The sequence below is a fragment of the Strongylocentrotus purpuratus genome, unplaced genomic scaffold, assembly GCF_000002235.5.
Source record: "Strongylocentrotus purpuratus isolate Spur 01 unplaced genomic scaffold, Spur_5.0 spur5_scaffold_5, whole genome shotgun sequence".
In the NCBI taxonomy this organism is placed as follows: domain Eukaryota; kingdom Metazoa; phylum Echinodermata; class Echinoidea; order Camarodonta; family Strongylocentrotidae; genus Strongylocentrotus; species Strongylocentrotus purpuratus.
In genome coordinates, this window is record NW_022145611.1 from 17041387 (window position 1) to 17053545 (window position 12159).

At 35.1% G+C, this 12159-nt stretch overlaps 1 protein-coding gene across 1 annotated transcript; it reads left to right on the forward strand.

Moving 5' to 3' along the window:
• The first annotated feature begins 5984 nt into the window (after positions 1–5984).
• On the forward strand, positions 5985–10194 carry LOC100888786. The gene is made up of 3 exons (XM_003723399.3): positions 5985–6114; positions 7614–7742; positions 8576–10194. Exons 1-3 carry the CDS (start codon positions 6064–6066, stop codon positions 8696–8698), a joined length of 303 nt encoding a protein of 100 aa, XP_003723447.2. The 5' UTR covers positions 5985–6063; the 3' UTR covers positions 8699–10194.
• The last annotated feature ends 1965 nt before the right edge of the window (positions 10195–12159 follow it).

Below are 12159 nucleotides of genomic sequence, written 5' to 3' on the forward strand. Positions count from 1 at the left end.
CGCGTACGCTGCGCTGGGGATCATGGTGGAGCGTACAATATTAGCTACGCGCGTAGCCTATAGCCTACAATGCACTCGAGGGAGCGTACTAGTACTACGCGTACGCGTGCGCACTGGATCTCCATGGTCACGTACGCGCCGTGCAATATAACTTTTTACTGCGCTTTTTCTGCACTCATTTCTGCAAAATCGTGCTTGCATCAAAAATTTGTCAATGCCATGTGACGCGTATTGACCAATCACGATGCTTAAAATACTAGAGCCATTTTATAAATGTATTTCACTACACTTGTATTGTTTTGAATACATTAATTGCATCTATACTTGCATCAATTAAGTTAGTGCATTTCTAAATTTGTATTGTACTGTTGTGACTTCAAGTTGCATCCAGGCGCGTACGCAGGGGGGGGGGGGGGGGGTGTTTGGGGGGTTAAACCCCCCCTTTAGTATTTTTTATATGTGTAAACCCCCCTAAAAAATCCCTAAAACCCCCCCCCCCCCCCCTTTGGTTTTTTTTTTTTTTTTTTTTTTTTTAATTATTAAAAAAAAATAAAAAAAATTACCCCCATGGCTGACCCAAGAAAGGTGACCTTACCCCCCCCCCCCAACGGAGCAAAATGTCAAATTTTAAAATTTCGAGACCCCCCCCCCCCAAAAAAAAAGTGTCCTCTTACCCCCCCCCCCCCCTCCCCCCTCCCCCCTCCCCCCTGCCCCTCCATCCCCCCCCCCCCCCCCCCCCCACTGAGCAAATTTTTGGCCGGCGCGATTTTCAAATTTTCCTGAGTCGTTGCGAAATTTTGGACCCGATTTTAAACCCCCCCCCCCCTTGAAAAAATCCTGCGTACGCCACTGCTTGCATCAATATAAGTTATTGCATCTAACCTGTTCCAAACTGCATTTTGCGTGTCCCAAATTTATATCTTTGTCATGGGTGCATTGTTTGCATCAATCAAGTTATTGCATTGTACATGTTCCAAGCTGCATTCTACGTGTTTCAAAGTTTCTATCTTTAGGGGATAATATTGTTTTGCCTACACACTCCCATCATCCAAATTATTGCATTGTACATGTTCCAAGCTGCATTCTACGTGTTCCAAATTTTCTATCTTTTGGTAATTGTATTGTTTTGACTACACACTCCCATTATTTAAATTATTGCATTGTATATGTTCCAAGCTGTATACGTGTACCAAAATTTCTATCTTTGGGTAATTGTATTGTTTTGCCTACACACTCCCATCATCCAAATTATTGCATTGTACATGTTCCAAGCTGCATTCTACGTGTTCCAAAATTTCTATCTTTGGGTAATTGTATTGTTTTGCCTACACACTTCCATCATTCAAATTATTGCATTGTACATGTTCGAAGCTGCATTCTACGTGTTCCAAAATGTCTATCTTTGGGTAATTGTATTGTTTTGCCTACACACTCCCATCATTCAAATTATTGCATTGTACATGTTCCAAGCTGCATTCTACGTGTTCCAAAATTTCTATCTTTGGGTAATTGTATTGTTTTGCCTACACACTCCCATCATTCAAATTATTGCATTGTACATGTTCCAAGCTGCATTCTACGTATTCCAAAATTTCTATCTTTAGGGGATAATATTGTTTTGCCTACACACTCCCATCATCCAAATTATTGCATTGTACATGTTCCAAGCTGCATTCTACGTGTTCCAAAATTTCTATCTTTGGGTAATTGTATTGTTTTGCCTACACACTCCCATCATTCAAATTATTGCATTGTACATGTTCCAAGCTGCATTCTACGTATTCCAAAATTTCTATCTTTAGGGGATAATATTGTTTTGCCTACACACTCCCATCATCCAAATTATTGCATTGTACATGTTCCAAGCTGCATTCTACGTGTTCCAAAATTTCTATCTTTGGGTAATTGTATTGTTTTGCCTACACACTCCCATCATTCAAATTATTGCATTGTACATGTTCCAAGCAGCATTCTACGTATTCCAAAATTTCTATCTTTAGGGGATAATATTGTTTTGCCTACACACTCCCATCATTCAAATTATTGCATTGTACATGTTCCAAGCTTCATTCTACGTGTTCCAAAATTTCTATCTTTAGGGGATAATATTGTTTTGCCTACACACTCCCATCATTCAAATTATTGCATTGTACATGTTCCAAGCTGCATTCTACGTGTTCCAAAATTTCTATCTTTGGGTAATTGTATTGTTTTGCCTACACACTCCCATCATTCAAATTATTGCATTGTACATGTTCCAAGCTGCATTCTACGTGTTCCAAAATTTCTATCTTTGGGTAATTGTATTGTTTTGCCTACACACTTGCCTCAATCAAATTATTGCATTGTACATGTTCCAAGCTGCATTCTACGTGTTCCAAAATTTCTATCTTTGGGTAATTGTATTGTTTTGCCTACACACTTCCATCATTCAAATTATTGCATTGTACATGTTCGAAGCTGCATTCTACGTGTTCCAAAATGTCTATCTTTAGGGGATAATATTGTTTTGCCTACACACTCCCATCATTCAAATTATTGCATTGTACATGTTCCAAGCTGCATTCTACGTGTTCCAAAACTTCTATCTTTGGGTAATTGTATTGTTTTGCCTACACACTTGCCTCAATCAAATTATTGCATTGTACATGTTCCAAGCTGCATTCTACGTGTACCAAAATTTCTATCTTTGGGTAATTGTATTGTTTTGTCTACATACCACTCAGGCGCGGAGCCAGGATTTTCCAATAGGGGGGGGGGGGGGGGGGGGGGGGGGGGGGGGGGGGGGGGCCGGAAGTTTAAAAATTGCGCAGACCGTTTTTGTCCAACTCAATATACCAATACTGACAAGGTCATAATAGAAGCACCATACCGGTACATCGGGGGGGGGGGCTATAGCCCCTTGCCCGAAAAAGTAATTATCTGGTTTCACAATTCGGCTAGTGAGCGAAGCGAGCGAGCAAAAATTTGAGCATAATATGTATTTTGTGAAAGTATTATTTGTCACCAAAATAAATGAGAAAAGATTTTTAAAAAAATCATATTCGGGCCGCTCGCTGTTCCCCCCCCCCCCATTACTGGCGAAGCGCATAAGCTTTGATGCTTCATTAAATTATGAGAGAAAGAAGATGATTCGTCGTTCCATTCTCGATTCTTAATCCTTGTTTGAATTCAGTTTTCTTTAAATTATTAGAGAAAGAAGACGATTCTTTGTACCATTCTCGTCTCTTAATCCTTGTTGAATTTAGCTTTCCCCCTTCAGCACGAGGCGTGGAAGCTTTTACGTTTTATTAAATTATTAGAGAAAGAAGATGATTCATTTTTCCATTCCTTGACTCTTAATCCTTGTTTGAATTTAGTTTTCATTAAATTATTAGTGAAAGAAGACGATTCGTTGTTTCATTCTCGACTCTCAATTCTCGAACAACGAATCATCTTCTTTCTCTAATAATTTAATAAAACGTCAAAGCTTCCACGCCTCGTGCTGAAGGGGGAAAGCTGAATTCAAACAAGGATTAAGAGACGGGAATGGAACAAAGAATCGTCTTCTTTCTCTAATAATTTAAAGAAAACTGAATTCAAACAAGGATTAAGAATCGAGAATGGAACAACGAATCATCTTCTTTCTCTCATAATGTAATGAAGCGTCAGAAGTTTACACGAGGGCGGGGAAAATTGAATTTAGACAAGGATTGATAGTCGAGAATGGAACAACGAATCATCTTCTATCTCTAATAATTTAATAAAACGTCAAAGCCCCAGTCGTAAAAAAATAGGAAAAAAATAGGGGAAAAATAGGGGAAAAATAGGACTATTTTTTTCCTGTTTTCTTAGAGGAAATAGGAAAAAAATAGTCTGAAAAAAAATATAGGTGAAAAAAATAGGGAAAAAATAGTTTGTACTTGAAAATAGGAAAAAAATAGCCCTATTTTTTTCCTATTTTCTTAAAAGAAATATGGAAAAAATAGTCTGCATTTCCAGAAAATAGGGAAAAAATAGGAAAAAAATAGGGAAAAAATATATTTTCGCAACACACAAAACTACTAGGGAGCTTATGCGCTTCGCCAGTAATGGGAGGGGGGAACAGCGAGCTGCCCGAATATGATTTTTTTAAAATCTTTCCTCATTTATTTTGGTGACAAATAACACTTTCACAAAATACAATTTATGCTCAAATTTTTGCTCGCTCGCTTCGCTCTATAGCCGAATTGTGAAACCAGAAAATTACTTTTTCGTGCAAGGGGCTATAGCCCCCCCCCCCCCGATGTTCCGGTATCGTGCTTCCATTATTGTCAGTATTGGTATATTGAGTTGGAAAAAAACGGTCTGCGCAATTTTTAAATTTCCGGCCCCCCCCCCCCCCCCCCCCTTATTGGAAAATCCTGGATCCGCGCCTGAGTGATGTGTAGACAAAACAATACAATTACCCAAAGATAGAAATTTTGGAACACGTAGAATGCAGCTTAGAACATGTACAATGCAATAATTTGAATGATGGGAGTGTGTAGGCAAAACAATACAATTACCCAAAGATAGAAATTTTGGAACACGTAGAATGCAGCTTGGAACATGTACAATGCAATAATTTGAATGATGGGAGTGTGTAGGCAAAACATTACAATTACCCAAAGATAGAAAATTTGGAACACGTAGAATGCAGCTTGGAACATGTACAATGCAATAATTTGAATGATGGGAGTGTGTAGGCAAAACAATACAATTACCCAAAGATAGAAATTTTGGAACACGTAGAATGCAGCTTAGAATATGTACAATGCAATAATTTGAATGATGGGAGTGTGTAGGCAAAACAATACAATTACCCAAAGATAGAAATTTTGGAACACGTAGAATGCAGCTTGGAACATGTACAATGCAATAATTTGAATGATGGGAGTGTGTATAGGCAAAACAATATTATCCCCTAAAGATAAAAATTTTGGAACACGTAGAATGCAGCTTGGAACATGTACAATGCAATAATTTGAATGATGGGAGTGTGTATAGGCAAAACAATATTATCCCCTAAAGATAGAAATTTTGGAACACGTAGAATGCAGCTTGGAACATGTACAATGCAATAATTTGAATGATGGGAGTGTGTAGGCAAAAACAACACAATTACCAAAAAATATAAATTTTGGTACACGTAGAATGCAGTTTGGAACATATACAATGCAATAACTTAAATAATGGGAGTGTGTAGTCAAAACAATACAATTACCCAAAGATAGAAATTTTGGAACACGTAGAATGCAGCTTGGAACATGTACAATGCAATAATTTGAAAGATGGGAGTGTGTAGGCAAAACAATACAATTACCAAAAGATAGAAATTTTGGAACACGTAGAATGCAGCTTGGAACATGTATACAATGCAATAATTTGAATGATGGGAGTGTGTAGGCAAAACAATACAATTACCCAAAGATAGAAATTTTGAAACACGTAGAATGCAGCTTGGAACATATACAATGCAATAATTTGAATAATTGGAGTGTGTAGGCAAAACAATACAATTACCGAAAGACAGAAATTTTGAAACACGTAGAATGCAGCTTGGTACATGTACAATGCAATAACTTGATTGATGCAAACAACGCGCCCATGACAAAAATATAAATTTGGGACACGCAAAATGCAGTTTGGAACAGGTTAGATGCAACAGCTTATATTGATGCAAGTATGAAGTCACAACAGTACAATACAAATATAGAAATGCACTAACTTAATTGATGCAAGTATAGATGCAATTAATGTATTCAAAACAATACAAGTGTAGTGAAATACATATATTCTCTTGCTTGAATCGGTAGTGCAGATGTGCTGTCATAGCCTAGATAGATATGCATGCACAGCGTGTATGGACAGTACACACGCCGTGTCGGCACAAGCATAATGCATATTCATTAGGGGGCGTCAACATTTCCTTTACGTGACGTGCGCAAACCTCTACAGGTTCCAAAAGATTGCCTACCATTTTTAGAGCATACACAACAAGTAAAACGACTGTACCGACTGTGAGAAATCTCCGAAAAAACACAAAAATTGTGCCTAATAATCATGGAATTGCCAAGCTCGTTTCGTCTTGATAATGGTGATTTAGTTCAGCAGGTATGTTAGCTTCGTCATGAAATAATCAGATTGTTGTTTGTACCATTTACTGCTATGATTTTGGATGTGGATAGATCCTAATTGATTTGTGGGAGAGCTAGAGATTAGACTAGCCGTGGGAAGAGGGATGCAGTGCTGTAGTGAAGGCCTACAGCACTGCATCCGAAGAGGTGTGACTCTTGATGTAAACAGAGCCATGATGTACATGTATGATGTAGATTAGACCGAAAGCTTCAGTCTCTATAATCGTCGGTTGTTCCACTGAGACTACGTCTGGCTCCACTAGACCTCCGGTTATAGAGACTGAACGACTGCCTATGCCAGCCTGTGTTGAACTTATTCCGCTAGATTTTAGCCGCTAGGCCCCTCCCACAAACTTGCCACGGCCGTATTGTTATGCCCCCAAAATCCCCCAAAATGTCATTTTACCTCGTTCATTTCCAATTTTAAATTAGGCCTAGGCTATAATACATCGGTTCCACTTACTAACTTGATTGATATAATCCGTTTAATGGTCCCTTTTAAGGAAATTATCGGTCAAAATCGACATCCATCTTGCAAGCCGTGTTAAACTCTCGCTGCCGTCAATCTCATCTCTTCTAGTCTACGCCGAAGGCAAAATGATTATGAAGGAAAAACTGTGATAACGCCATTACGAACGTGTAGACCAGGCTTGCTTCATTCCGTCGCACGCAAGTTGTGTGTACAGTGTAGAGTCTAGGGAGTGAGAATGAAGAAACCAAGGCATGTGACGGAATAATCAATACCCGATGACGGTGCGAAAGTACACTAGCGTCACGTTACCTAAGACTTTACAATACATGCAATTGATCTTACGGTATGTGCATGTAAAATGCAAAAATGTTTTTCTACATTTATGTTACATGTACATGTATAAGCAAACATCCAACATTTTCAATAATGTTTTCAATCAGTCCAAGAGCCAAGCAGCAAAGAGAGCTAAACAAAATTGGCAACTCAATTATGAGCTTATGATGCCATTCTTTCACTCTTTTCTGTTTTGCATATTTTGATAGATTTTCTGTTTTCTTCCTTAAAAATGACAGTGCATAATTTGCATGTATTCATCCATAAAAATTAATTATTCTCTTTTATACACCTTTTAGTTTATAATTTCATAAATTTTTGTTTTTCGCATAAAATATCTTTAGAAAACGAAGGGGAAAAAATTCCTTTTTAAATACATATAGTCAGGAAATTATATCACAATTTACAAACTCAGAATCAAGATGCCAAATTTTCTCTGTACTACCTTCATGTGATTTAATCTAAAATTTCCCTTACTTTATTATCAGTAGTCTGCTTGAGAATGCTGTCACCATGATACTCTCTTTAGTGTTCACATTTATTTTCCCAAAGTGAAGAAAAGATCTTGGTGTGATGTGATTTTAATCTTGAAAGAGAATTTTGTAATTTGTTAGATGAATTTTTAAGATTCTATGAATATCTTGATTTTTCTCTTTTCCCCTTTTCCCTAGATTGGCTTGCTAGCATGGCTGCATAAAGGAGAAGATGCCAAGTCATTGTACAAAATCATCACTGGCATACGGGTCGGACATGAACTGTGGCATAGACTCAGTGGGCAAGATGAAATTGAAGCATATCGGGTAAGAACAATTGTTCGTTGTCACCAGAAATCAGTTTTCAGATATTGATCAGTTTGTCTTAAAATTAGTATGTTTTGCTTTAATTTGTTAGAGCATCAGCTAGATTCGTATTTAATGTGCCAATTAAATTATAACATCAAGCGTATATATGTTCACTTGTTTCAGTTTGCCACCTGATGTGGCAATAAGTTAATATATATATATATATATATATATACTGGAGCAAAATGAATTGTTTTTATCAAGTATGTTACACTGTGAACTTCAAGTACAATATCAGATTTTGAAACATTGTCCATTCATCTGATATTCTGTTAAATATTTGTGTACATACATACATTTAGGGTGTATACATTGAAAAGAAACTTGAAGAGTGAGAAGTTGGGAACTAATTTTGATGAATTTACTTTCATACATATCACTTTTCATTTGCAAATACAGTACATGTATATTCCTACCATTTTCATTTTTGGCAGGGTGTGGATAAATTAAAAGAGTTTATTAAATTCTAGTGAATCAATAGTGCATATAATCATGTGTCAAAATTAATCTCAATCTTTTAGTAGTCAATGTACAAAAACGACCGACAAGAGTTGATGTCTGAAAATTCTATATGTCCTGTGTTTTTCATTTAAAAATTACAGTTAGATAGCATGTAATTGCAAATTTTGTAGCTCTTTCTAGCACTGTACAAGCTGGCATACTATGTCCCTTGCTAAATGAACATGACTGTACATATACCTGTAGTTCATGACTGATCGAGTGATATAGTGAGAACATACATAAATCAAAAATTTCTTTTCTCTTTTCCTATTCTTCTTTCATACATGTAGGCTGAGACAATTGGTGCAATAGTAGACTACACCAAGAAAAACCCCAAGGCGAGCAAAGAGGACCTAGCAAAAATGGTAGTCATACAGCTCCAGCTATTTGCGAGTAAAGTAGATGCTATGTAATTATTGTTATATGATTCTTTTGTATAAATATGTACATTGTATAAATTCATTTATATTCATTTTAGTTGAGTAGATTTATGTTTTTTAAGTATTATAGTACCTAATGTATGTGTGGGCATTACCATCTCACAATGATTTTTCTATCTCACTTGGTTAAATTTGACTTGCAGAAATATGAAGAAAGTTGTACATTAAAAAAATCAACTTACCGGTACTCGAAATTCAAATGACAGAGTTTGTCCAGGTGTTCAAGGCTCAATTATTGAATTACAGATTTTAAAAATCAATCTTCCTTTTTTTCAATTTTTTGGGACACATCCTTGGAAAATCAGGTTATATTGAGATGGTATACATTTTAATAGATGTACAATATGTTATATGTCATGACCAAAATCATTGTATCTATCCATGTATTATGAAATCTCACAATTTGATTTAATTTGTAGGGTGACACTGATTAATGTTCAAATTAATTAATTTTCATGAATATATGCAAAGGTCAATTCTAAATCAAATTAGTCAATTCTAATTTTGAACATTTTACTTTCATGAAGATCTACAAAGGCAAGGAACTGGCAATGTTAACTATCCATTGAGTTGCTATTTTAAACAGAACAATTGTTAGATGGTAACATTAGATTGCATATTAAAGTGATATGGAAGAGTAGTTCTGTTCACTGTTCGCATGGACATTCCTATCGACTGCCTAACATTTCTTGTTGTGCTATAGTGTTCTGTGATATCCATATAGAGTCAATTTAAAATCAAAAGCATTCAAGTGTATAGTGCAATGTACAGTGGATGAGTCTGTAAAATGTTTTATTTGTTACCTTAAACTACTACTACTTTGTACATTTAGTTTGTGAAAAGGGTTTAAGGTTACTAAATGAGAGGAAATGGCTGTTACAAAAATCATTTACTTGTGAAGCACTCTGCCGCTAAATGCATAACATGATAATCGTAGCTCAGTTGTTGTTGCATTGTTATATCTTGATGTATTTATAAAAATATAAAAGACATATGCATAATTATGTAGAATAAATGGAGAAGCTGGAGTCTGATCTACTATGTAAAATTTACTTCTAACATTGGATACAATGTTTTTTATTTAGATCAACTGAAGTACTGAACTCATGTATTGTTATATTTCTTAATATTAAGGTAAAGCATGCATTTGAACACCTAAAAACAGCAATTAAAAGTATAAGAGTTCTAATCCCAAAATGGTGCTCATCACATCATGCCATTTAGATAAACATGTTGTCAAGAGAAGTCTCTTTGAACTGATAAAGAAGAAATTTCTGGATTTTGTTTAAATAGTGAAACCGAAGCTCAGCTTTGAGTTACAGCATGGAGGGTTTATGTACCAGATCAAACTGTACTATTGTTATAATATATTATCCCACTGCTTGTTTACTTGTACATGTACAACAATTATTTATGTAATTATTAAAACTGTCAGTCTATATGTAATAAATATGGTAAAGTCATTCAAATGTACAAATATGAATGTCTCTTTTTGTGTGTACATTTCCAGAACCCTGCAATTATTTCATCTCGCATGTACAATATTATCAATTGAAACATGATTGAGCTCTATAAAAGCAAGAAATCCACCTCATTGCAAACTTACTGGATAGTTTGGATACTTTAAAGTCGTCCTTGTTTGAAGCGTTTAAATAAATTAAAAACTATATGAAATTCTGTTTCTTTTTACTTTGTGACTAATGAAGATAACGGTAATTAAAATGTTGACTACTAGTATATCTGTAAATAATTCAAAACACAACAATTATGAAAGTGAATCATAGATACAATCACAACACTTTTTTTACTACCACAAGTCGCTACAACATCCCGAGGCTTTTGTCTGAATAAGTTGTGAGATGGCAGGTGTGATACACATTCAGTATTGAAGTCTACTCCATAAATAAATGATATACACAATTGTTATGATTTTAATAGTGGTTAATGGTTTTTTAGTGGTTTTTATTTAGTCAAAAGTAAACCTAAAGTTATTATAAAAATATATTTTTTGGAAAAAAGGGTCCCAAAACTTGGCCTATTGTTTCCTACAAGCTACATGTATAGTTCAACACAAGATATAGCTTTTGACACGCAGTAACTCTCGATCGAAGGTGTCAAAAGATTATGTTAATACATTTTAACATGTACAAGTTCAAACAAGTGGCACGAGTCGTGTATGTACAAAATCTGAGAAGACAAATAACGACATGGTTGTAGAGTTGAAAATTCTCAATTTATTGAACACACTTTGATTCAACATTTCACACTCGAGTCAAAACCTGATTATTGACAAAACAGTATGGTTAAACTGTTCCTTCTCATACAAGCCAAGTTAATGATTTTTTTCCTCCCAAATGCATTGCACTATTCTTCAAATTGGCACTAATTGTATACATTACCAACACAAAAAGTTGGCGAAAAGTGACTCATAAGAATAGCACAAACAGTGTGATAGGGTTATCATTTGCAAATAATAGTTCAAGAGAATCATTTATATTGGGGAAGGGGATTCATCCCCCATGAAAAAAACTAATACAACTGCATGTGAATATTCTAAAATACATTGTGAAAATATTTTTATGCTTCATTCAGTTGTCAGTCTAAATACCTAAAATATTTTTAAACCATCAAAAAAATATGTGATACTTTAAGGCAATCACAAATTGCAGCACTTATCTACATTACATTATGTTTGCTGACATCACATTTCAATGTACTGGTACTGTACAAAACAAAATCAGAATGGTGCACAGTATCAGGCCACATTTTACGTAAATAGTTCCCAATGACAGGAGCAGAATTCTCTAATAAAATTGCTCTTGGCCAATCATATGCAGCGATTTCAGGAGCTTATATCAATTAGTGTAACTATGGTAGCATGTGTCAAATAATAGGGCATGGACATTTTTTAAAACATATACTAGTAATGCATTCTTTCAAAGATTTGTCCAGTATAAACTCACTGTGATATAACTTTTATTGATAATTTAGATTCTATAAAAACTAATCTCTCATTATCAGAACTTGAGGCTTCAAATCATTTCTTATAATACAAATAAAATGTATAAGTCTGCTTTCACATTAAATATAGAATTATAAAGCTAACAACTTTTGACTTTGCAACATGATATGTCTTGCTATAAAAGAAAAGAGTTCTGTGAAGTATCCTAAATTAAGTACAGTGAATCTAAGTATGGCAAACAAAGCATAAATAAAGCTCAACATACATAGATTAGTTTAAACTCATGTATTCATCTATGAAAGCAAAATCAATACTAGGTACAAAACAAAACATCATCACTCATAACTCTGTTAATTTCTTTAAAACTACATGAAGATGTATTAATGTAATTCAACTGACCAGCAATATTAGTTTGTAATTGTACAATGTGTTTAAGGCATGTTTAAAGCAGGCATACAAAATTGTTCAGCTT